The sequence below is a fragment of the Numida meleagris genome, chromosome Z (genome assembly GCF_002078875.1).
Source record: "Numida meleagris isolate 19003 breed g44 Domestic line chromosome Z, NumMel1.0, whole genome shotgun sequence".
Lineage (NCBI taxonomy): Eukaryota > Metazoa > Chordata > Aves > Galliformes > Numididae > Numida > Numida meleagris.
In genome coordinates, this window is record NC_034438.1 from 15,046,964 (window position 1) to 15,074,193 (window position 27,230).

The window sequence follows — 27,230 nt, forward strand, 5'->3', positions numbered from 1 at the left end:
ACAGTAATAATTTCAGTGCTTTAATATATCACTGAAAGTATTTCATTAAGCAGTAAAATACTACTATATTTTTCAGACCCTCCACTATACCTGTCCTGATGTGAAAGGAGACTGTTATTTTTCCCTTAATTTCTCTGGTGCAAATAAGTGCTACAGCTTTACTGTTCATTTCACCCCAGGCAATAATTTTGAACAGTTATCCCACTTCTCTTGGGCTTAATGACGCTATCAGATGATGGAAAGTGAGTGACCTTTCAAAATGGAGTGAACTATAATCACTCTGCCTCCGGCCTCCTGGTTGCTCTAGCACCTGATGAGGCTGGGGAAGATATTTATTGATCTAGGTACTTGTATGACTCACATCACTGATGTGTCTGGTGATAAACAATTGTTTAAGCAGGTGAACAGTTTGACCCACATCTGCGGTTAAATGTTTAGGGGGAATTTTTTTGAGGATATTAAAATGCAATGTATGCAAACACTCGGGAAAATATTAACTGGATTTTTGTTCTTTGTAACTCAAGGAAAGCTCCAACCCTCAAACTAAAGAAGTAAATCCCAGTGTACATATTTACATTATTTTAACTCTGTCTTCTTTGAATGCAGTTCACTTACCCAGTGCTGTGTATGTCTTATATCCTGATATGCCTGTGAAGATACTTTGAAAATCAGTTAAACTGGCCCAGATTTTAAGATGTAGATGTCTGAATCAAAGTTCTGTTTCTCTATATTTAGGTTCTTGAGAACAATGGCTTCAGTAAGCAGGGTGACAAGCATTTGCAGCCGCATTGCTGCTTCCACTGCTGATTTCTCTGCAGCCTAGGGCTCTGCTAGCTGTGCAGTTCTTCAAGGCATTGGAGGAGCATGTTAGTAAAGCAGCAAGAAGGGAGGCATTATTCTTTGGTGTTTAATCTTTTTTCTTTTGACATGTTAAATTTTGCTGTTTGCCTGATACTCTGTGATAGTTTACATCAATGTTTTTATTTCTGCCTTTATTAATGTGGATATTCAGATTAAGAGTTCTGCATTAGTGAAAGGCTTACTGGTTTTAATCTTACATTAGCAGAAGACTGAAGTTTCCTGGCCATGGTTATTCTTCATTCTCTGGGCTTAGTGAAAATATCTTACAGACTGACTGATTACAGGATTTATAACTCACAGATTGTTTCCAGTCTTCAGGATGCTTTCTAGATTTTGATCGTAGCAGAATATGCTAAACAGTATAAACCGAGGAGAGTTTCTTTACTCAGGGAGTAAAGAGGGATGAAGGGAATACGTATTCTTTGATTTTTTTTATTGCAGATTTGCTGGTGAAGAAGATGAGACAAGGGTAAACTCTTTTGAAGTTTGGGACAGTTTGTCCTTTTGAATTTCATGAGGCCAAGACTTTGTTGTGTGTGTATGAGAAAAGTATGTAGCAATTTTGAGAGCCTTCACCTGTGTCATATTTTATTGGTTTCTCAAAAGTATTTTACAGGCTGGTCTTGTAGAAAGTGTGTAGGTAGCCAGATCCCTGAACTGATCAACTCTTTGTATACCTAAATTAGATACTGAATTATCTGAAATAGTAGATATATACTGATGAGATTTTGGAACATAAACAGATGTTAGCTCTGCACAAATTTTATTACTTAATTGTTTTTTAAATCTAGACTCATTTTCAAAACTGCAGATGATTCCCACTGATTTCCATTAGTGAAGTAAGGGTTGAGCACACGTGAAAGGTAAACCAGTGTCTGAACACTTTGTAGTTACTGACTGCCTTTTAAAATGTGTGCATTTTTTCTTTCTTGGAGGCATACTGCAAATAACAGCAACAGCACTGAGAATAGAACGGCCTCATCCTTTGCAAAAATTCAGGGATTTCCTAATCAGTGTTTCATCTGACATGTAATTAGTTCCCTGGGATGATGGAGATCTAATTAAGGCCAGTGGAGGGATTTTTTTAGTTATATCATCACAAATTAAAATAGTACTCAAAATCTACCTATGTGTTGGCGTAGTGAACTAAAATTAGATATTTTTCTTTGTTCTGTACTTTGCTAAACATCTTCAATAGGGATATCTGCAAGACAGTATTCAAATGTGTTTGTCCATAGTATGAAATATAATTTTATTTGAGCAGTCATTTATCTAGAAATATTCTGTGACCCAAGTACAGTACATATATTTAGGAATTATTCCATATAGGATGCGCTGATGCTAAATGTGCTTAAAAAAAAATAAATTGTGCAGTATGCATTCTGTTGCATTGTCATGAACAAACGAATGCATGTGATGTTCACAAACAGCTAAAATTCATGAGTATTAGGGAGAAAAACTGCTTCAGAACTTAGATGATGCTGCCACTTCAAATGCGTAAAAAGTTCTTGAACTGAAATTCCCTGCTGCTGTTATTCTGCACACTACTGAAATATAGTACAGGCAGTATACTTTGATTTTTTTTGTGTGTGAGTCACATTGAGAGTCATCAATGTCATATTCAACCTAGAACTTTATTCTCAGGGTTACTCTTGAGAAGACAAGTAGCATTCTACTCATTCATAGTTCTTTGAAACTAGCAGTGGGAAATGCATTAGTATCCTTGCCAGTGCAAAATTGTTCCATAAATTTTAGTTAAGCTCTTTCTCCTGACTGACTTTAATGGGTATGTGATTAGCCTGCCACCACTTCCCCAGGAAACTATTTTACTGTTTAATGGGGTTCACCATTTCTGATTTTTGTCTGAGTTATACTTTTCCCTCTAATTTCACCGAAATATGGCTTGTCATTTTCCCTTGGGCAGTCATATAAATATGATACTCATCTTCCTGTTTGCCCTCTGGAAAATACGTCTCAGTGGCTATCATATTTCCTACCACACTTGCTCATCGATTTGCCACACTGTATACCTAGCTGTCTGAAAAAATTCACGTTTTATTCTGTGTCAGCCTGTTCAGCCAGTTTGGCAATTGTTGATGATTCCTGAACTCCATCCCATTTACTGACATCCTTGTAATGCTCGGGACAACCTGTACTGAATGTTGTATTTGAAGGGTTATTTCGTCTGTGTCCTGAAACTGGACCTGTCGTATCTGAAAAGTAGAGGAAAAAATGTTGTCTTTTCCCATTGTCATCTTACTGTGAATCCTCTGTTTTGTTTCCTGTTCACATTCAGTCTTCATGAATGTGGTATAGCAGCAGAGATATCATAGGCATCCTTGACCACTTGACCACCCTCCTGATTCATGTTGCCCCTGACACCACTCTTGTTCTTGGGTCTATTAGGTTGAGGAGGCAAAGCTTGCCTCTGGCCATAGTGCATCCTTGTGGATCTCTAGTGCACAAATACAGTATTTCAGCTAAACCAAGAAGTTTTGGGGAATTTGTTTGCGGGGAAGCTAGGAATATTTTTGATTCTGTCATGTATGACAAACAGCTGAGTATTTCAGTGTGTTATCTCTTCCTTGCACAGCAGTGGCTGTCGTGCACCTCACTAGATAAACAAGCAAAATGCTAACTAATTAAGTACATAGAGTGGTCTAAGAATGTGGCCTAGGACATTCTTCCTTTGCTGAACGTTGTATGTGGAGGAAAGGAGCTGCTCTGCTTGCTAGGGGCACAATGACATTAAACAATGTGTGTTGAGGGATTTATAGATGCTTTATTTATGTATTTAATTATTGTCAAGATGCAGGATGACTTGGGCCAAGGTAAACTGTATGAATTTCAATAGGGCAAAGTGTCGGGTCCTGCACTTTGGTCACAACAACCCCAGGCAACCCTACAGGCTTAGGGAGGAGGAGTGGCTGGAAAGCTGCCTGACGGAAAGGGACCTTCGTGTGCTGATGGACAGTCGGCTGAATATGAGCCAGCAGTGTGCCCAGGTAGCCAAGAAGGCCAATGGCATCCTGGCTTGTATCAGGAATGGTGTGGTGAGCAGGACTAGGGAAGTCATCCTGCCCCTGTACTCAGCCTCGGTGAGGCCTCGCCTCAAGTACTGTGTTCAGTTTTGGGCACCTCAGTACAGAAAGGACATTGAGGTGCTGGAGCAGGTCCAAAGAAGGGCAACAAGGCTTGTGAAGGGCTTGGAGAATATGCCCTATGAGGAGAGACTAAAGGAACTCGGGCTGTTGGGTCTGGGGAAGAGGAGGCCTTATTGCTCTCTTCAAATACCTGAATGTTGATTGCAGGGAGAGCGGGGTTGGTCTCTTCTCCCTGGTGACAGGTGACAGGACAAGGGGAAATGGCCTCAAGTTGTGCCAGGGGAGGTTTAGGTTGGATATCAGGAAAAACTTCTTTACAGAAAGGGTAGTTAAACAGTGGAATAGGCTCCCCAGGGAGGTGGTTGAGTCACCATCCCTGAATGTGTTTAAAAACCGTTTGGATGTGGTGCTCAGGGACATGATCTAGTGGTGGGTTGTTAGAGTTAGGGCAGTATGGTTGGGTTGTGGTTGGACTTGATGATCTTGAAGGTCTTTTCCAACCTGAGCAATTCTATGATTGTGTGATCTGTTAAAAAGTTTGGATCAATCTTCCTCTGACATGATTTCCTCACTTCTGTTGCTTGGGCCATTGGTATGCTGTAGCTGTTAAGTCTGCAGTTTACCCTGTTCCTCTGCCATGGGATCGCAGTAAGTTCTTTTCTTGTCTCTTTCTTCTTGTTTTGAAAGATCTCAACTCAGTTGCTTTGTAGAGGGGATGGAAAAGTTTCTTCTGTTCGGTTGATGTGAGTTGATAACTGAGTTACTAGAATTATCGGCAAAAGAATAAGCCTTAGAAAAGCCTTCCAGTAGGAACAATGTGGACCAAACACTCTTGGCTTCCAGATAACTCTTCACTGATTCCAAAAAAGAGCAGAACGTGTCGTTTCTTCTGACAGCTGCGCTCCAAAAAGAAAAGAAGTAACTTGAACAGTGGAAAAATTTATTTCACTGGACAAAACCCAGCTGAAGCACACAATGGATGAAGATGGACTCAACTCTGAAAGTAAGGTGACCAAAGACTGTGATTTTATATGCTGAGTTTGGTGTCCAGAGTTTGTTTTGCATTCTGTATCCTGAGGAAGACTGAACTTTGCTGGAGAACTAATGGGGAGGATGGAGAGAGAATGCAAGCCACTGGGACCAGTGGAGAGAAAGAGCACAAAAGAGAGATTTAAAGAGAGTCAGTATCAATCTGGAAATGGTCAGACAGGGTGACTGCAAGAAGACGCCAAAGGCACTGTGTATGAATTCCTGGGTGAAATAATCTGCTTCTTGTGTAGTCTGATTGTGGACAATCTGACATTGCACATATAGCCATGTTTTAGAGTAATTTTATGCAGAAAATAAATCATAGAATCCTTAGAGCTGGAAGGGACCTCTGAGAGCCATCTAGTCCAACTCCCTTGTAATGAACAGGAACACTACAGATAGTTCAGGTCACCCAGGGCCTTATCCAGCCTCAAAATGATAAATGGCACATGTTTTTTATTTTTTTTCCAAGTGTCCTTGATAATCTTTGAGAGTATCCTCATGTCTGCTGGAGTGATGACTAATCCCATAGATTTCTGTGCATTTACTAGAAGTTATGCATTTTTTCATTGGAAGCTTTGCACAAGGGAAATGGCTGAGCTGCAGTCTTTTGTGTCCTCTTCATTTGAATAACATGCTAAATCAAGCAGCTCTTTATGAGTAATGTTCACCATTTGATTCAGATATGCTTTGGTTATATGAAAGGGTCAGTAGTACAATTATTTTTAGTGACAAATGCAAACATATAGTAATTTTGACTCAGCACCACTTTTCCTCCAGGTTGTCAATAAAAGAGAGCAGTGCCATTTTTGATGTATTGACATTGCCTGTATCTCTTTGGAATAGTTTTCATTTGTGATCAAAAGAAATGGTAGATTTGCCCGGAACTTCTCATACGTCATCACATGTGCACGTTCTCCAACAGCCAGAGGAAGAGATTACTCATTTACTTGTTACTCTTTCTCATATAATTGCAGATGCACCATAGGGAGATATGATGCATAGTGAAAGGGGTGTGTGCACAAATTTCAGTTCTTTGCTATCACCTGGCTCTATATAGCAGCAAAAATAGACGTGCCTGTTGCTGGACTGCCAATTACTGGATGGCAGGGGATGTGAAATCTCAAGGAAATGTGTTTCAGAAGGAGATTTAAGGTGGCCTACATACCTGAAAACAAATTGCTGGGACGCACACATGCACATTCAGAATGACTTAAAAAGTCGTTAAAATGTTGTTCAGAAGTCCATGAGCATTTTTTTTTTTAATTTCAATCAGGAAACCAGAAAATGGAATAGATTTAAAATAATTCACAGTCCAGTTGTATAGGAAGCTGCAAATGTGTAAAACAAACAAAAAATCACCAAAACATGTACCCTGTGGAATACAACTTGAAATTTTTACCAAAATAATTTACTTGTTTATAGAAACACCAAGAGTGTCAGTGGCCAGAAATCTTGTATTTTCTGTGCAACTTATCTGCAGTCTTGACATGTTCTAAGAACTCTGTTGGACTTCAAGAGGGATTTAATTCAAGTTCTAAATTCCCTAACATAAAAGAAAATAAATTTTATTATAACGAGAATATTCTTGCTACCCTTGATTAACTGTCACTTCTTCCACAGCTGTGCTAAGTGCAAGAGAACATTACCTTCTTTTACTTTTTACCTAATTTGCGAATATTTAATTGTGTGTTCTAGATGATAATAACTTTGGATTTTAGTAATTGTTATTTTATTTAATGGCATCAGTTTTTATTTCACTTTTGTTTAAAAAAATACACGACTCCTCTGCTTATGCACTTATTTGACTGTTTGCATGAGTAAAAAACATGTATATTTATTTGTGTTTAAAAAAGCTTTACGCAAACTTTTATTTTCAGAAATATGGAGGTCACATGATTAGAACTTGCATGAGTCGTACTGTTCTTCTGTTAGAAGATGAGTGTAGTTTTGTGATTAATATTTTATGCAATTGAAATTTTTTCACTTCTATTTATGTTTTTGTCCCATTATTTGGACTACACTGTAAAGGTACCATGAGTGAATGAAATACAGTACTTGCTGATCTTGCACGTGCTAATAGTACTTGGTTCACTCACAAATGTGATTTGCAATGCATTAAAAGGGTACGTTAGATGATAAATATGTTTATAACTGTATTTTAAAAGTTTCACATATGTTTTACTAAAGACATTGTAGTTGATTAAATAGCTTGCCAAGAAGAACAACTAGAATGTTGCCATCATTTTATTTTTATTTGTGAAAATCGGCATCGGTGGAACCATTCCTCAGCTTATAACATTCTGAGTGGGATGGACTCTATCAATAGCTTAACTATGGAAGAGCGGGATTGTTTTCTCCTGAAGCATGATTGCATTCTATTTGAAGAGCTTTATAGGAAGGTAATAAACTGTATAATAGCACAGCTGCTGTATGGACCAAGTGATGAATTTTTTGATAATTCACTTGTTCATATATAGTCAAAAAAAACCTAACATTTATCATTTACTTTGGTTGTGACAATTCAATGCTGAAAGGGGAGTTTGTATTAAGTTTGTTTGGCCTAACTATAGGTCTGTAAGCCTTTAGTTGTAGGCCTAACGATTACTACAGTTCTTATTTTACAGTTCCTTTTATAGTTAAATTTATGCTGGTTTCAGCATAAAGCAAAGGGCTGTATCCTATCTCTGATTTTGGAAAGTTTGTCTTTTGGCAGTGTCCATTAAGCAGAAGAGATTTTTGATGCAGAAAATTACTGCTTGTGACTGCTGGGTTTCTTCTGCTCTTATTTGCATGCATGTCATCTTCCTACAAACTGGAAGAAAAACTTGACATTGAATTCCTTTTACAGCATGTTTAACTTTTGGATTTGAATTTTAATTCTCTTTTGTCAGCTATCAAAAAAAAAAAAAGTATTTTGTATCTTTTTAAATATTCCAGATTCTCTTGGGCCTACCTAGTTTTACATCTGGTCAGTACCTGAATGTCTCATCTCCTACCAATTTTCAAGGCACTTTCTGAAAGATCAGACGTGTCAGGAATGTAGTCTGAAAGTTTTGTTTGGGTGGGATCTCAAACAAAACTACATCTTCAGAAAATCATAATTTACACCCTGCATTTGTGATACAATTTATTGCTGTGCTATTAGGTTTCAAACTGGATTTTAGACCAGTTACTAGAAAAGAGTGACATTTGTTTTAGAATTCGTTTTGAACTGCTTTACTTTCATTTGATCAAAAAGAGTGGTCAGAAGTAAAATAGTGGGAAGACTCTGACTTCAGGGTCAAACTGTGGTTTTGTGTAAAGGGTAACAAAACTGGTGAGAGGTCTGGAGCACAAGTCTTAATAGGAGTGACTGAGGAAATTGGGATTATTTAGTCTGTAGAAGAGGAGGTTCTGGTGTGACTCTCTACAATGACCTGAAAGAAGGTTGTAGCAAGTTGGGGATTGGCCTCTTCTCCCAGGTAACTAGTGATAGAATGAGAGACAATGGCCTTAAGTTATGGCAGGAGAGGGTCAGGCTAAATATTAGGAATAATTTCTTCCCAGAAAGGGTGGTATGCTATTGGAACAGGCTGCCCAGGAAGGTAGTGGAGTCACTGATGCTGGAGATGTTCAAGATACATGTGGATGTGGCACACAGGGAAATGGATCATTGGGCATGGTGATAATGAGCTGGTGGTTGGACTAGATGGTCTAAGTGGTCTTTTCCAACCTTAGTGATTCTATGATTCTATTACTCTGTAAGTAGAAACAAAGGCTAAAAGGCGTGGAAGTAATAGGAATCCACGGAGGGATTTGGAAGCATTTTCAAAGATGAGGAAACAAAGCAAGCTGACAGTGGAAATACTTTCTGTATAATTAGGGGACATTGTGAAATGTTGTTCTTCTGTTGCATGTTATGTGTAGATACTAAAGATAAGTTTAAAAAAATGAGCAGTTATAACAAGAAATTGGTAAAAAATTACAGTTGCATCTGTTCAAATGGACCTTGTTCATATTCTTATTGCTTCATCCAGAGTAGAAAGTGAAAATGTCACATTTGTTTCATGCTGTGTTTTCAGAAATATTATATAGCATCTCAAACCAAAATTTTCACCAGTATAATTTTATTTTTCTGGAAAGGATTTCACTAACCTTTCTTTCAGCTCAGTAACTTGTTCAGAAGTTGACCCTGGCATATAATCAATCCCACAGCAGCATTTAATCTTCTATATTTGTTCATAACTTGCTTTGCTGAATCTTAGTATTGCTTTTCTTGTACAGAGTTTTGCGCATCCTCTTCTTGCATTACTTCACTGATGAGCTAGACTGTGGATTTTGGCTATCATAAACAAAAAGTAATGTATGAATTCTGTAGCTCTTGATGCATAAAGATGAAGAAAGTCTTATTTACTTTCTTACATTTTGTTATAGATTGGCCTTTGGGTATCATAAGGTTCCACATGCCAAAAAATCTTGTTTCCTCAAGCTTGTTAGCTGCACATGGAGCACTGGCTCTAGTAGAAGGAGCTAAAACTGGAATAGAAACTACATCACAATTTCCACACTTAATAAGGCAGTAAGTCAGCTGTTGCCATGGGACAGAGCTGATTGAATTGTCAGGACCGTTCCATAGGCATAAATCTCAGACTTGCACCAGATGCTTCATGCTGTTTCTGCTGTGCAAAGCAGTTGGAAATTCAGCTTGAAGGATTTCTTTCTTAGAGAGAAACTGCAGGTGGCAAAGAGTAGAGATAAAGTGAATGTGATGGGAAGATACATCATACACTTCTGCTACAGTGTTGGTGTTGTACCTTCAGGATGCATGTCTGACCCTATGGTTTATATCATGGTCGGTAAAAAACACCGTTCAAGGCATGGAAAACAATCCTGTAAATTGATTTAGAGAGATACAGCCAGGCAAAACGACAGGCACAAGTTTGTCAGGAAGCCTGTATTTTAAAAAAAAACCTTGCTGTCTAGATTATTTTTGTACTCCTCCTCCAGAAACAAAACCATTGTTGTATTTAAGGGAATAAACGGGTAGAAAATATGTTCATAAAAAAGATAAGTGTCAGTAACTTTTCATTTTCTGCCTTTCGCAGTTTACATGATTTTGTTTATTTATTCATTTTCTTTGCTCAGGAGCTTACATTTTTGTTTATTGTTTTGTCTGGTAGTATGTTCAGTTCAGGCCCCAAAAGACATGTCTCACATGCAACTCTTGTGCAGGAGTACACTTTACTGTCTCAAAAATTTTGCTTGGCTGGGACATCTGAAGGTCATTTAGGCCTACCTTTCTCAGATCTCCAAGAGTTAGAGGCTCATATTCCTGGCTGCATATACTCCATCTGCTCACTAAATACTGTGGGTTTGGATCCTGCCACTGGAAATGGCTCTGTGAATCTGCAAAGACTACAAGTCCTGTTTAACTTTCGGAAATTACAATAATAACAAGTGTGGGTGAATGTGCTCGTCCCTTACCAAAATGGGGCAGATTCATATGAAAAATAGCAATTATGTTTTGGCTCTCAATCTAAGTTATGACTTAATTCATGAAGGCAGATAGATCTTTGCAGGATAATCTCTCTGAAGAACAAGTGAATGTGGTTAAAACACATTACAAAATGCTTGCAAGAAGTGCCTTGTGAATAGAATTGTTACTAAGGCTGGAGCTCTGAATGTTCATATTTCAAGCGATAAGAAGTTTACATTAAAATCTCATAAGTGAAACATGACATCTCTCACTAATTTCTCATATTGTGTTTTACTGTTTGTTAAATAACAAAAATTTTACAAGGCCATTTGTAATCTGAAGGTTGTTTTAAGCCTATAGGGTGAGAAGTATATGTACTGTAGGATGCCCTTTGGAGCGGGTCTGAGCTGAATAAGGCAGAAATAAAATGATCATTGAGGCTTTGTTTACAGCCAAGAGTTTAACTATGTTCATGTAGTAGAAGCAATAGCATGAAACTAGCAAAGGTGATGGCTGGCTGGTTTGAATGTGTTTATGGGAATGGGCATAAATTATAGTGCTATAAACTGTATTTATAGCAATGTAACTGTACCAGGGTTGTACAGAGGAGCTGCTTTGCCAGAAGAAAAAATCACATCCCTCACTGAAATAATCATGTTGTACTTCTGTGCGGAGTGTGGAGACCAGGCCTAAATTCATTCCAGTTGCATTTCTGAGTACTTAAACAAGAAAACTTCTTCAGTGCAGGCTTTCTTTGGCTCTGGGAGGGTTTAACACTGAGAGGTGTGAACATCTGCACCTTCACTATGTCTGTAGTTTTTGAAGGTGCTTTAAGCTATCAGCATCTTGTGTTTCTGTCTTGGCTCCAAATCTCATTAAATAAGTCAATGGGAAAATGTTTCAGTGCTGCAGGACTGGAACCCCTTAAGAGACCTCTGTTAGCCTGCTGTAGCTGTGTTTCTGACAGCTCAGGCACACAATTGGCAAGAAAGAGTTTATCCTTACTGTAGAAATTGTGCCCAAATGCGATCATATATGGCAGTCACAGAGGCGAGCTGGAACAGAAAAATAAGTTGTGCTCTGTTCAGTAGTTGTGGCTTTTTGTTTCCATAGCCCAAACAAAACTAACGTATGCCTATGAGCCCAAGCAAAGCATTGCCTCTCTCTGGCAGCTCCAACAAGCAGTTTTTTCTCTCCAATTAGCATTTTAAGTATGTGCAAGTGGAAATATCTAAAAGGCTGTACTTGTGGGAGATCTTTCTGATGTGACACTTCTCAACATATACTGACTTGGGGATGTTGAAGAGAGAGCAGCACAGAGACCTCAACGTACACTGAAAATCAGAATTTAAATGGAAGGAAGACAATTTTATACATTCTTCTCTCTCCCCTCCCCTTTTTTTTTAAAAAAAGGAGAGGCTAACAGTGTGATCAGGTTAAACACACCTAACAATAAGCAAATGCTGAGTTGAGGACTAAGCTACGCTTCTTCAGTTCCTAATCTGAATGAGTAATATTTCTAATAAAAGCTGCTGTTTTATTTAATTGGAAGTAAATATCCCATTTCAAAGTGTTTTGCTCTTCAGTCTGTGGTTCATATCTCCTTAAAAATCTCTCCTCTAAAGTGGCAGCTCTGTCTTAACATATGCCATTATTACTTCCAACATATTATGAGTTTGATTTGGCAGTTGGACTTTCTGTTAATGCTTTTCAACTGGAAACGATATCTGATTTAGTGCAAAATTTTACCTGAGAGAGGATTCTTTAATAATAGGTTTACAGAAAAAAAATTACTTTGTATAATTTTTACCTTTCCTTTCCCCTCACTGGTAATATTCATCACAGTGCTGAGACCACTACTGGATTTTTTGGGGCTTTGTATCGGACCATGAATTTGCTTACAGTCATTGCAAGAGATGGTTTGAAGTTATTTCTAACTTGCATCTTCATAAATCTTTGAATTTATTTACATCTTACAAATATTTTTTCCCAGAAGGGTATTTTTTCATGAGTTTCCACTTAATGTGACCACAACTGCTGCTGTCACAGCTCCTATGTGACAAAGAAGAAGGAAGAGAAACACGCTCTCACAGGGTTTCTGCACATAGGAGCGTAGAGTTAACTCATGAGGGGAGTAGCCTGTGCAGGCTATCTGGTCTATCCTCTGCTCAAAGCAGGACTGAGTTGGAAGTTACATCTGTCTTCATGGTTAAACTAGGTAACAGAGGGCCTTCCCAAATCGAGTTTTGAATATCTTCACTAACGGGAGTTCTATAAGTACTTGAGCCCCTGTTCCTCTCTTCAACGGGATTTTTTTTATGTAAATACATGGAATTTCCCTGGTTTGCTTCAGCTTTTAAATGGGATAAGAAGCTTTTTAGTTTGAACATGGAGTATTTGCTTGGTTCTAGAAAGATTTTTCTTTTCTTTGGGATAAAAGCCTACACTTGAACACCGTTCTGTTTAACAACAGTCAAACAAATCCATACATAGAAGTGTCAGCAAAGAGGTATGCAAGCTGCCAATCTAAAAGAGTGAGACTGAAGTACTGCTTTGGGTAAAAGTCATGGTTACAAATGCAACTTCTAGAAGATAGTTTTAGTAAGAACAGACTCTTCATTAACTTACAGCTATTTTTGTTCGTTTTGCGCTTTGTGTTTTGCTGTTGTGGTTGTTTTTACCACAGGACAAAACTCTCTGCACATGACTGCACTGAGATATATGTAATATTCCCATATTTTGAAATATTTATCTTCTTAAAATAATGGCATTTCATGCTATGACATGGATTTAAATATTCCCCAGTCCTTAGGGAAAATGCTCCAAGATGATGAGTTACGGATTATTCGTACCCAAATGTCTAGAAAAGAGCTAAAAGAGAAAAGTCACAAAATGTTGACTTTACACAATGATGAGATTTAATCCTGGCACGACTGAAGCTATCAAGAGTTGTGTGGCTAAATCTGTTGACAGCTATAATAAACACTCTTTCTGCTTCCATTTATGTGAACTGTGCAGCTGTTGAAGAAAAAGGCATCTTTGCTTCTTAGTCAAACAATACATAAAACGAATTATGTTAGAAAAGATTATGTGCAAAAACAGGTGACAGAGCTGTTTTGTAATAGATTGATTTATGGAAGAAAGTATTAGACAATTTTTTTTTATTGATTGCCTCCTACCATCATTGAATTGTGAAAGTAGAACTCATTTAGCTGAAGTCCTTGAGAGAGAAAGAAAAGATCGTATGTGAATTCATTTTATAGTCTACATGGGAGTTGTATTCATGTAATTGAATAAGATGCACTGAATCTGTTTTCAACTGCACAGTACACAGTAAAATTTATTATGAGAACTGTGCCGTCCTGTCTTTGTGTGTCTGCTGAATTCACTACTGACATGGACGTGCACCGTGTATTATTTAAATGTGTAGGTTGATACATAGAATTTATAGAATTTAGATATGGAAAGAACATGAATTATACAGCAGAAAGCTTTCAGCATGTTGTAGAATTGATTTTTTTTTTAATCGAAATGAAGGGGTATGTTAACCTTAAGAAAAAATCAAAGGGGCAGTGAATTTAGTGAGCATCTCGCTAGGGCTTAGGGAAGGCACACATGGACCGAGCTAAGAGATGAGAACAATGTTTGTATATTTTCTGGAGAAACAGATTAAAATAATCCACGTGGTGAAGACACTCACTTGTGTGACTCTAGCTTTCTTAAATTTGAATTGAACTCAGCTTGACAGAGAGATACAGGTGTCAAATAAGATTGCCGCAAGTCTTATAAATATGGGGTTTTTTTGGAGGAAGGATCCTAAGCAATACAGAGCCTGCACTGAGAGTAGCAGAAATATAAAGAGGTACCCAGATGCACAAAAGGCTTCAGGCTGAGCTTTGAGTAAAGCCCAGAAGAAATTGCAGAGAAAGCTGGGCTTTTCTATATATGGTGTTCAGAGAGCAACTTCTATATTTGTTTGTTTATTTAGGCAAATGAACATTGTGAAATATTACTCTAAAGTAAATAAAATACAGTCTTTATATATTTTTTAAGAAGGTTGAAGTCAGGATGTGCCTGTTTGGCAGAGTAAGCTTTCAGAACGAGCATGACTTCTCTGAGCACTTCAAAAGCCATCAAAATAGCTGTTACGTTCTGTTCTGGAAACCATCGGGTTCCTATAAATAAACATAGGATAATATAGAAGCAGGAAAAAAAGTCTTACCTCAGCAGTTATTGTGATTATTAATTCTGTTGTTTCTTTTTTTTTTTCTTTTTACAGTGTATCCTATTCAGTGCATGTCTCTGAGGACTACCCAGGTACAGTGCAACATTCTTGTTCATGACACATGTAGATGTGTTACTGTGAATTACAATATTCATGTGAGAATATTTGAAAGAGTGTTAATGTGTTCCAGGTGCATCCTTGTGCTAATCACTTCCCATTAGTTAGATAATTTTCGCAGTCATTTCTCCTTTTCAGGCATCATTTATCAACTGGGTCAGGGTAAGAAAACCTGGTTCACAGGTTCCCTGAGACCAGAGTGTGTGATGCTTCCTGTGTTTGGAGCCAACACTGATAGAGGAGTGAGAAAGTGTCCAGCTCCTTTCTGGCATGGTAGATACAGCTTGATCCTTCAAGAGGCTGAGCAGGCTGGCATGGGGCCAGCAAAGCACTTCAGTGTATTAAACCTTAATGAGACTACTTCTGTTCTTAAAGTTAAGCCTGTGGACTGTGCACTGATGCTTCTCAGAGCCTGCTGGAGCCAGGGGCTTGTGTGCGGGTATGTCTTTAGTAACGTAACCTTGTAAAGCTGTTCCTAGCTGCTCAGTCCTGCCTCCCTGCTTTACCCTGAGCTGAGCTGGCAAAACCATTTGTGTAACCATGCGGCCAGCCTAGACAAGGTGAATCACCCATATAAAAGGCAAATAGCCAAGATTAGAAGCTGATTTGCAGCTGACTGATTTCCACAATTTGCTTCACGGAGAGCCTGCACAGATACTTTATAGGTAGATTCTCACGACAGAGAGGTTAGCAGAAATGGGAGAGTGAAGCAGGGCTGAGGGCAGACAGGCACTATGCAAGTAGTGGTGCACAGTAATAAGTGCAGGATTGCACCACATTGTGTGTTTTGTACCTGGGAGTATTTTATAATGTTAATACTAAGAATGGTATGAAAGCCTTTGTCCTTTTTTGATCACTATCCATAGCATCTCTGTAATATTTCTAAAAAGAATATTTATTTTTTCTTTTACAATCTCTGAAGTAAGAATGTCTTCATCTTCTTCAATGTTAAGCAGCAGTAGACTATACCTGTTCAGAACACTGGTGTTTGAAGCACAGGCAGAGAGAAATTGCTGTCAGTAGTGATGATAAATACAACAGATTTTGTGCAAGAATGCTTACAACCTTTATGAGACATATTTTTTTCACTAGTAAAAACTGGAGGAAAATCTGCTAGTAATGACAGTCTGTTCAACAGGTGGCACAGAAAGTTAGATTCATAAAATACAGTCATACCATTCATAAATTAATTGGTCACTTGATTGCTCAGACAATGAAAAGAGAGACAAATAGATGAAAAAATGTTAATGGTTTGTTTTGTTAAGTAATGGATTTATTCATTTCAGAGCTATTCTGAGGGTGTAGAACTTTATCCCTGGGAACCCCTAAACTAAATGACAGTCCAAAGCACTGAACCAACAATAAGTCCCGCAGCAAATGAGATTTAATCTGCTGGCAAGCTATTCTGTTTGACAGACCTCAAACCTCCCTTACCAGATGCTCTTGCAGCAAGCCCCAGTGGTCTACAGGTCTGAATTAGTTTGGTCCTAAAATCTAATAAATATTCTCTGCCATTGCCCCCTATATATTAATGCCAACTAGAATTTGATCATTTTACACTATAGTGGTGAGGGGGTGTAAACTAGCAGTGCGTGTTTACTGATTGAAATCTAACCCTTCATGCCTTTAGAAGAGCTGATTTCATTTCTATCTCAAGCTTCTGCAATATGTACACCTGCTTTGCAATGAAGAGGTGTCTAGTGTGTTAGGAATGATAATGACACTTTGCTGTTTTTCAGCCTTGATCCTAAAAATGCTCAGTGTGATTTGGTAAGCCAGATTCTCCTCTCTTGGTAGTAAATCTTTAAGTTAACATTACTGCTGATCATGGCTCTCTCTTTTCTGGCATGTATTTTGATGGATGTTTTCGGGACACATCTGAATGTGATGGTGTCCACCCTAGGAAGCTCTGTGCTGGTATCCTCCTCAACTCAAAGATGATTTTAAGCATTGTTACTAGCTGCTGGAGTTCAGAGCAACTTGTGCTCATCAGATTAAATTTCTAATAGGATAAGTCTTTACAGATCGAGGTTTAAGTCCATTAGTGTGTAGCTATATCAAAGTTGTATCCTTTGGAGATTAAGGGTATATAATACACAGTGGATTAAACTTTGAAATCCAGGAGATGAAATCCAGGAGGAAACTGTCAGTTGATCATAAGATAAATTGCTAATGTATGTGATCAATATATGGAAAGAGAAAAAGATTTTGTCTTACAAATGTTTGTTCAGCTGGAAGTGACCCCACAAGTAAATTTTAGATACTGCAGAAGGACCTGTGGGTACTATGTATAGCTCTCTGTGTTGCTATTACACATCATGATGTTGGCACTGATAACTGTGTGTAGCTTCTGTTGAACTGATTCATAAAGCATCAAAAGATTACAAACAGCTGAACATTAAATCATACCTGTGGGAACCATAACATGACATGACAACTTTCAATAACGAAAGGTGCTTGAAAGTTTCATAATTGTGAGTGAAAGCTAAAATTATGCTCACAAAGGCATGCTGAAGAAGTTAATGAGAGTGTTGACACAGTAATGTCTGAGAGTTATTTATACATTGCTGAAAATATGAAAATATCACTGAAAATTTTAGAGGTAGGAAATAACAGTTCCAGCAAAATACCCTGTTAACTGTTTTCTCAAAACATTGAAAAAAGTGAGGAAAAATAATGCTCCTTAGGAGCAGTTATAGAATATAACATCAATGAGTAGACTGAAGTTCCATTAATATGAGTAGATCATGACTCCTGTGAGAACAATTACAGCAGCAAGCATTTTGCTAATGAATATGTTTTCTGACTGATACTTGCTGGCTGCCATAAACTTTTAGAACTGCTGCAGTCTTTTATCTGAGTTATTTGTGGATTACAGACATGTTAACAGAAGCATCCTTCTCTTAGACCATGTTAGACCGCAGCAGAGATGGAGACATCCTACTTGGCAGTGAGTGGTTTGTTGCCTCCCTTCATTAGGTTCAGGCAGACACTGCCTATGGGATCCTGAAGAAAGCAAATGAAAACCAGTATCTTAATTTCAAGTTTCATTAGACTGACAAAAGGAAAAGGAAAAAAAAAAACAAACCACCACACAAATGAAGAAAAAAAGAAGTAGTGGTTGTCAAGTAGAAAAGGAAAACAAAAGCTTGGCAGTGAAAAGTCCTATCCAGCTGCCAAGAATGAATGACAAACAGTGGACACAAAAATATAATTAAAATCAATAAAACTTTAATTTGAGTTGTCTTTTTTTCCATATATGTATATTTTGGTACATTTTCTACAGCAAAGATTGTCGTATTTCCTATTTTTTCATCCAGCTTTACATTCTAGCGTATGGATTTCCTTTTTCCCACCCATCTATACAGTGCTGGGTATATTTATTTAGATCTAAATGATGATCTCAGTTATTCCAGCTCATTAGACTCTGCAACAGTAAGCAACATGCCCCAGTTTTGGAAAGGAACAGGCATGAGTTTCATATCTAGAGCCATCCAGTGTGATGATGCTGGCACTGAAGCAATGACAGTGAGGTGTGCATGCAGACAGAGGCAAGGCAGTGGGCATGAGGAGGGTGGGGTGCAGCTGCCCTGAACTCACAGCGTACAGCCTGTCCTCCCCATGGACAAAAGCAGCAGAAGGAGCGAAAGTTGACCAATGACGGGAGGGGCACCCTTTCACGCTCACCGTGCCGTGCCAACTGCAGAGCAGATGCAGACTGAGCAGATGGAGCAGGTTGCTGTGCCTGCTAGAGTGCAGTGCTCAGGGAAAAGTGCCAGCTTCCCAGAGCACTTACCTGCTCGCAGTATGTGTTTGCTGTACTGTGCTCAGATGACCCCCATGACCTCGTGGGACATCACAAAGTGGAAGCAGGAGGGAGTGTGGGATAGCACCAGATGCAGCAGGTATGTGAAAGTGGCAGATAGGCTGATTCACAGCCCGCGGGCTGGGAAAGCCCCACCTGCCCACCTGCAAGTGGCAGCATGGCAGCTATGGGAACCCCAATGTCTCGATGCAGGCTTCTAGGAACCACTGTAGTAGAAGGGACAACACTGCTGAATTTACTGATAAATTAATGCTGACATTTCTAACATTCCACTGGAAGCACTCCAAGGCTTTGAGACCCAGATTGCAGTAGTATGCTTACAATTGCGTGCGAGTTCATGCTCTTTGCTGTTGTGAGACCAGGGTGTTCAAAATGATGAAAGATGCAGCCCTTGTTTCAGTTCTCTTTCTTCTCTCTTTATCTATGATAGTCTTAATTATCAGCCTTTTTGCAATGAAGTGCAAAGTCTTTCACCCCAGATCACGAGAAAACAAAATTTTAGTGCCTTCATAGGCAGTTCAAAAATTCATGAAAATCAGCTTCTGCAGATACTACCTAAAACCTTGCTGCTCCTTTTCTGTTTGGTTGGAAATAAAAAATCACAGCCTAACCTCACATTTTACAAGGAAGTTTAGAATATGATTTCCATATTCATATCCATACCTAAGACTTTATTTTTCCTGAATCACTTAATGCAAATGTTCTCCATTGATTAGATGGTAATTCAAACATGCTTCTTGAGACTAGCCAAACATGAGGCATGGGCATTTTGAATGTTGCGCTCATAAGCTCACTCTGCATGTGTGAGTGTTGGTATCAGGCATGATAAAAAGCACGGAAGTCTTCATTTTGGAAAAGTATGGCTCAAATCCCCGTAAGCCTTGATGGAACAGTTCTGAGCACTGCTTGGTACACTTCCTGAAAAAAATGACATCGGAATTCAGGGGTTTGCTTGTGTAACATTTGGGTCTTAATCCTCCATCCTTTTGGTATTTTTCTTTTCGTCAGCAGTCTCACTAGAGAAAACACACCAGGAGATGTGTGCGGGGCTTCTTTAATCACTGGCAGAATGGTTCCTTATCACACAAGGGTGGGATGGATGATGAGGGAAGGGGCTGGCAAAGCACCACAGGTCTTCAACATGCAAGGTGTTTTTCTCTTGTAGATAACACTTACGTTTCCAGTTCTGATAATGATGAAGATGTATTAGTTACAACAGAGCCAATTCCAGTAATTTTCCACCAGATTGCTACAGGTAATCTAACATCCTGATGATTTTACAAAGCTCATGCTTTGTGAAGGGGGACAAGACATTGCCTCTACTTAAAGGGAGATGTGTTAATGGGTGCAGTTGTACAGTTTGCTAGTTTCTCATGGGCTTACTGTCGTGAATTGTCCTGCATTTCAGAATTGAATAAATTAAAATACTTCTTTTAGGGATCTACACAGTTGTGTAGGCAGAATGTATTTTATTCTTTTAGTGTCTTGCAGTCTGTACTAAAGCAATTTTCCTTGAATACAGTTAGAGGTGCTTAATACTTCTCAATTATATATTTTTATGCTCTCTTGCTTAAAACTTTATGAAATCTTCAGCACTGGGAATGAAATAGTCTGTAACTACCATTGCCTCTAGAGAACTGCTTCAAAAAATTTCAAGCAAAATGGCTCACAAAGTGAGACCGTAGAAAAAAAATATATAATTCCAGTGATTTTAGGAACCTCTTCATTTGAAATTATTTCCATACTTTTCAGAAGTAGCTAACACATAAAATGGCATGCTTTTCAGAGATGCAGACACTTATATACCATATATAACCAAGATCTGAGCACATTCCTTAGAAGTTTCTTAGGTTTTATCCGCTAAATTCCTTGATGATTTCAGTCTGTGAGAGTAACTGCGTAGAGCAGTCTTAATTCTGGCAGTTCTTCAGATAGGAGCATTATGTTTATTATTATTACAGTGCTTATTTTTTGTACAGAAAACAATCTAATTTAATGTTTGGTAGGGAGTTTTGATCTTTTGTTCTTTTTGCTCCTTTTTACACAAAAGTGTAAATTACTGATTGAGAAAAATGGACTGGCTGAATTTTATTTGATAATTAAAAATACAAGATTTCTGAAATGTATGGGCTTCTTTATTTCAGGCTGTTGTGTTGTAATCAATTTGGTGCCCATCATGCCCATATCTTTTTGTTCCTTATGTACCCTACTTACTTCAACTAAGTATTTTGAGTTGGCATATGCAAAATTATTTCACATTTTTCACAGATGTTCCCTATTTTCCCTTTTCTTTTAAGAATTAAGAAAAACCAGTGATGTCAACTATTGCTTATCCATTAAAGCAAAATTACAGAGGGAGAATGGAGAGGTATGTATTTCTTATATGTATATTTTAACAGGTATTTAACAGGTATTTTAAGAAACGAGAGAAAACAGGAATGGTTGACTTGGAATTCCTCTCAAATGTATGCTTACTCAAAGTGTAGGTACACGTATTTTGGAAGTGTCTTAGTTCACTCAGGCCACTGCTGTGGCCTACAGCACTCCTTCTGGAGTCTCTGGAGCTTTTCCTGACAACATTCACAGTTAGTATCTGAAGTTGAAGGCTTTTCAGTCATGCCTCTGGCATGCACTCACTGAAATGATATTAAGAAAGAAATGACAATAAAATGACGTCTTCGGAGACTAACAGTGTTAGAGATTTAAAGAAAGTGCCACACAGGCTCCCATGCCAAGCCTGAAAATGACTGCTCTACCAAGAATTCAAGTGCTTAACTTAAATACTTTCTCTGATAAGTTTGGTTTCTGGGTTTGGAATACTTGTTTTCAGAGTACTGCTTTAAGGCTCTGATCTGTATTTGATCACAGAAAAGGTCAGATTTGATAACGGGTGTGGCTGTTGGTTTGTTGTTTTTTTTTTCAGTAGATGAAACCTGATTTGATTTAAAAAGCTGCAGTGGAAATATTTTGCCTCTGTGATCTCATACATGTTCTCAGTGTTCTGTGAACATTAGAAATTCAAATACAGTAAGAATTTTTTTTTTTAATTGAACAAGGTACTTAAGTATAAAAGTACTGAAAGACCCTCTAAGTAAGTCTCTAACACTGACCATTTCTGTTGGCTAGACAGTTAGAGTTCTAGGTTAGGAGAGGATGGGTTTGTCATTACTCTCGTATGAGAGTTTCATTTCTCTTTACTTTGCATTGGAGTTTGTTCAGTTGGGTTCTGTTTGAACACAGACTTCCCCTTGAGCTAGGGTTATTATCAAACAAATACAACTGAAGTCACTTTGTTGCTTTTCAGTAAAGCAGAAGCAAATACAATTTTTATGCCTTGTCTCAGAAAATTGCTGTGAAATTGGCCGAAATACGATTTTTCTTCTATGTGTATGTGCAGAAGCTAGAGCAGGAATTTAGAGGTAAAGATAAGGAGATGGGATTAGATTGTCTGACTATAGGAATTGGTGATGAGTATGTTTGACATTTATTAATATATGGAATTTAAATGTAACTTCTCTACTGTGACTCATAGATCTGATTTCTATTCCATTGTGACAATTCTGTGTTGGACATAAATACAAAATACTCAATAAGTACATTGTGTTTGGGTTTAAATAAGGTGTTATAGTCTTATCAGGTATTTTTATGGGATTCTTGTCAATAAAGGGCCTAGAAATATGAAATGGATTGTGGGAAACAAGCGTTAACAATATTTTCAAGTAATTAAGTAATTATGAATGAAAAGTCCATTAGTAAGAAGCAGAATATAACACTGCAGCTCATGCTGAGTTGCAGTCTGTAACATGAGCAGTTCTATTTACTTGAGTGCAATTATTCACAGAGCAGTCTATTTAGAGTAAGTTTTACTTGTGTAAGCATATTACTTTCTAATCCTTAATTTTCCAAGTCTTGGAGTGGAGCTAGTCAGAAAATTAAGATTTAACTTTCTTGGCAACAGGCTGGTACTTTTGTTAAAAAATAATAATAAAGCAGCAATGTATCAGAACTTTTTACATAAGGGAACTTAAAAAATCTCATGGTTGGGCTTGAATTATTTCCTTAAAATATTAGAATTGATTTACCAGAATAAAGTAAATTAAAACTCTATTAGATCACTAAAATGCTTAATGAATTAAGTCCAGAACCTCTCTTGGTGGGTAAATTATGCTTTGTTTAGCAGAAGCAGAAAGTGAAGTAGCTCTGAATACCCTAGTCAGTTCACCAGTTCTATGTCTATAGTTCTATGTCTACCAGTTCACTATGTCTATACTCAGGCAAAGTATTATTTCTCCAGCGTACTTCCAGGGTGGTTTTTTGTGCACTACTAGCTTGTGCAGGCTTTACTATTTCACTGTTCTTAAAACGGACCCATTGTATAACTTGGAGAAAAAGGATACTAAAAGGTCTCTTCCTAAGGCTGTGTACAACTGATCTGGAAAAACATAAATATTGTACTCAGAACTTTAAATGCAAGACAGACGTATTGCTTATGTCACTTTTATACTTTCCTTTTTAATTAAGGAGTCACAGCACAACAGCACACTTGAAGAAGACTCTGAAGGAGATAACGATTCTGAGGAATTTTATTATGGAGGCCAGGTAATTGAGGATACTTTTGCAAAAGTTTCAAGAAATTGATATTTGAAAGCTTCTGTTGTTCATTTCCTTTTAAATCTGTGACAATTGATTTCTTATGTATATTCAGTATTAAGTAGAATGTGACATGTATATGTATACCTAGTATTTTAAAGTGTAAATATTGAATGTTATATTGTATTTTGTATTTTGTGTATATTTATGTCAAACTTAAATTGAGCTCATTTACGTCTGTAAAACTGTAAGAACAGAAAATCCAGCTGTTTTGAGGTTGTTTGAAAATAGAAGCCGGTTGCTTATTTCCAGGAAATACATATTTACTCTTTACAGCTTATCCCATTATTTATACAAAAGGGAAGTCAGGCTGGATCCAAATCTGTTCCTGCTGGAGGGTTGCCATTTTGTAAAGTCAAGAGCACTGCAATTTAATGGTAAAAATGGTTATTACAAAACAATTTTGATCTAGGCAACACTCTATCATTTTTTCTTAGCTCTGCAGTTAAATTCACCTCGGAAAATGCTACATAATTTTAGATAAATGTACTGTTCTGCTTTTCCTCCTTGTCCCTTTAGTAGAATTAGTTATTATTACATCCTCTGATGTATTGGGAAATAAAATCGCTTTATATCTTTACCTTTTGCATTGTCAACAGAGTGCTTCATGCTGCTAGACTCTGTATTCAGATTTTTTTTAGTCTAAAGATTACCTCAGAGGAATAATTCCTCACTGACGTTATTAGAACTGTTTGTTTCAGTGAACATCTTAACGAATTACAGCTGATATTTGTGAAAGTCATCACTGCCTCCGCCTGAAGGCTGAAGCTATCCATGCCCTCAGAGCACAGAGCAGAGGCTGCAGGTGTGCGTCAGCAGTGCCGGCTGGTTGGGTCGGAGCAGAGTGCGCAGCATACTGATGAGCAGGGCACCACTAAGCCTGTTCTACAGGCGAAACACAAGCTAAGGTGCTTCACATTTGCCATAAAGAAAGCTCACCTCTAAAAATCTGTGAAGAGTGATTCTGAAACTGGTAACGAAAGACTGTATTTTTAGTGACAGAAAACAACCATTGGGGGGTGCGGACTCGTGTTCACTTTAGAAATGACTGCAGGAGTTGCCTCACTTCCGCTGTCTATTCCTGCACCCTGCAGAGCACTGGGGGAGACTGTGTACACACACTCCAGTGCAAAGGCTGATTTTAGTCTGCCTGCGAGGAAGAGCCTTCTGATTTTGCCTTGTAGTGATGAGTTATGTGTACTGGCTTCATTTTTCAACTCTGCAGAAAGAGCATTAACCTCAAGGTGAAGTAAAAGCCAGCAAACAGCTGGAAGTGCTCGCTTCTGGAACCAGAGCAACTACATGTGATAAAGGATGACTGCTTGTGCCCAAACGGATGAATAAATGTTAGCGCTACCTATGAGATATATACTCAGAGAGCAGTAAATCATTTTGTAAGACGTAAAAGAGCTGTGCAGTAATAAATACTAGTCAGAATTCAGTGGCGTTATATTTGAGGTTGGAACTAGATTACATTGAATTGTCAGCTTTTTTGAGGCTGTGTATCTAATTGAAGAAATTGCAACAGACCAAAAAAAGCAGTAAAATTACAATCAAATCAGCAATAAAAAAAGATAGCAGATGATTGTGAATGTCTACAGCATAGAATGCTCCAAAAACAATATAAGGAAAACAAAGAAGCAAAAGCAACAACAAACCAAAGACATCGTCAAAAATATATCTAATGCGACCTAAAAAAAAAGGAAATTGTTAATTTAAAATTTCCTGGCCAAGAAAATGACATTCTAAGGAAAATCTGTAGACTGAAGTGATTCATAGAATCATAGAATCATAGAGTGGCCTGGGTTGAAAAGGACCTCAAAGATCATCAAGTCTCAACGCCCCTGCTAAGTGCAGGGCCACCAACCACTAGACCAGGCTGCCCAGAGCCACGTTCAGTCTGGCCTTGAATGCCTCCAGGGACGGGGCATCCACAACCTCCTTGGGCAACCTGTTCCAGTGCGTCACCACCCTCTGTGTGAAAAACTTCCTCCTAATATCTAACCTAAATCTCCCCTGTCTCAGCTTAAAACCATTCCCCTTTGTCCTATCGCTATCTACACTCACAATCGATCACCCTCCTGTATATACGCTCCCTTCAAGTATTGGAAGGCCACAATGAGGTCTTCCCCAAGCCTTCTCTTCTCCAAACTAAACAAGCCCAGTTCCCTCAACCTTTCCTCATAGGAGAGGTGCTCCAGCCCTCTGATCATCTTGGTCGCCCTCCTCTGAACTCTTTCCAAGAGCTGCACGTCCTTCTTATGCTGGGGGCCCCAGGCCTGGATGCAATACTCCAGATGGGGCCTCACAAGAGCCGAGTAGAGGGGGACTACCACCTCCCTCTCCCTGCTGACCACTCCTCTTTTAATGCAGCCCAGAACATAGTTGGCCTTCTGGGCTGCCAGTGCACACTGCTGGCTCATGTCCAGCTTCTCGTCCACCAGGACCCCCAAGTCCCTCTCCACAGGGCTGCTTTCAAGTACTTCTTCCCCCAGGTTGTATAAATACCTGGGATTGCCCTGGCCCAAGTGCAGCACCCTGCACTTGGCCTTGTTGAACCTCATTAGGCTCTCATGGGCCCACTTGTCCAGCCTGTCCAGGTCCCTCTGGATGGCTTCCCTTCCTTCCAATGTATCGACTGCACCGCTCAGCTTGGTGTCATCTGCAAACTTGCTGAGGGTGCACTCGATTCCATCGTCTATGTCATTGATAAAGACATTGAAGAGCACCGGTCCCAGGACTGAGCCTTGGGGGACACCACTCGTGACCAGCCTCCACCCTGACACAGAACCATTGATCACAACCCTTTGGCTGTGACCAGCCAACCAGTTCTTAATCCACCGAACAGTCCATCCTTCAAATCCATACCTCTCCAATTTAGAGAGAAGGATGTGGTGAGGGACCCTGTCAAAGGCTTTGGAGAGGTCCAGGTAGATGACATCCATCGCCCTCCTCCCATCCACCGATGCCGTCACTTCATCGTAGAAGGCCACCAGATTGGTCAGGCAAGATCTACCCTTGGTGATTGATGACTTACAAAATAAATTGGAAACCAGTACTGAGCGAAGTTCCTGGAGAGCTGAAAAACAGTCAGTAAGGTGAATTGTGAGAGTTATTAAATGACAATCACATGTACTAGGATTCAATGATATGAAGAAAGACAAAGTAATTGACTGTGTATTTGGGGAACAAGTAAGGTAAGCTCCTTTATTTGAGAGAAGTGGTTGCTGTGGCCATAGAGAGAGGGGACAAAAATGTTGACTTCAGCAATCAGAGGGAATAGAAGCCAGTGTAAATTGTGTGCAACAGATCTGGAAAAGGTGGAACTCCAGGTTAATTCTAACATTTCTAAATAGTTTCAGCTAGAAAGACAAGAGAGCAACTGATGATGAAACAAAGAGCGTGGAAAATGTGAAATGGCATTTGATGGGCAGTGAAAACAAGATACGACCTTTGGTCATAAATTATAATGCTTGTATCTGCTTCCTAGGCACCTGCTTGTAATCCTCCCTAAGGATTTAATGGATAAATACTTTAAAGTAGCTAAGTGATTCAATAGACTAAGTCTTATTGATTTTCAATGGGATTTAGGTCTGTAAATCACTTAATCTCCTTTAAAAATGCAACCTTTTGTCATTATATCGGACAAAATAATCTGAATCAGGTCTCAGATTAAAACTGAGACTTTCTAAACACAGACCCTTCAGACACTGCAAAGTTATCAGATTTTTTAACCTTTTTTTTCCCACTTTCTCTGTGACACGTTGTTAATTCTTACTTTCAATCTCTACCTTCTACGCTTGGAATAGAGAATAGGAGTTTGAAACAGTAGTACTACTGGCTTTGGTGCTTTCTTTCTCTTTTGTGCTGTAGCTACAGAACATACTTGAAAATTTATTTAGATATACAGAACTCTGGCAGTCTCCTCTGCATACATCAGCACATCTGTAGCACTAACTC

The 27,230-nt window shown here is 38.6% G+C and overlaps 1 protein-coding gene across 2 annotated transcripts in view; it reads left to right on the forward strand.

The window, feature by feature from the left end:
• The window catches only part of PARP8 (poly(ADP-ribose) polymerase family member 8), a 120,728-nt gene that overhangs the window by 40,875 nt on the left and 52,623 nt on the right, over positions 1-27,230 (forward strand). For both annotated transcript variants that reach the window (XM_021379983.1, XM_021379982.1), the window contains exons 3-6: positions 14,732-14,769; positions 19,786-19,875; positions 20,918-20,988; positions 23,142-23,219. In XM_021379983.1, coding sequence (XP_021235658.1) covers positions 14,732-14,769; positions 19,786-19,875; positions 20,918-20,988; positions 23,142-23,219 — 277 coding nt within the window. The remainder of the gene's footprint in view (positions 1-14,731; positions 14,770-19,785; positions 19,876-20,917; positions 20,989-23,141; positions 23,220-27,230) is intronic.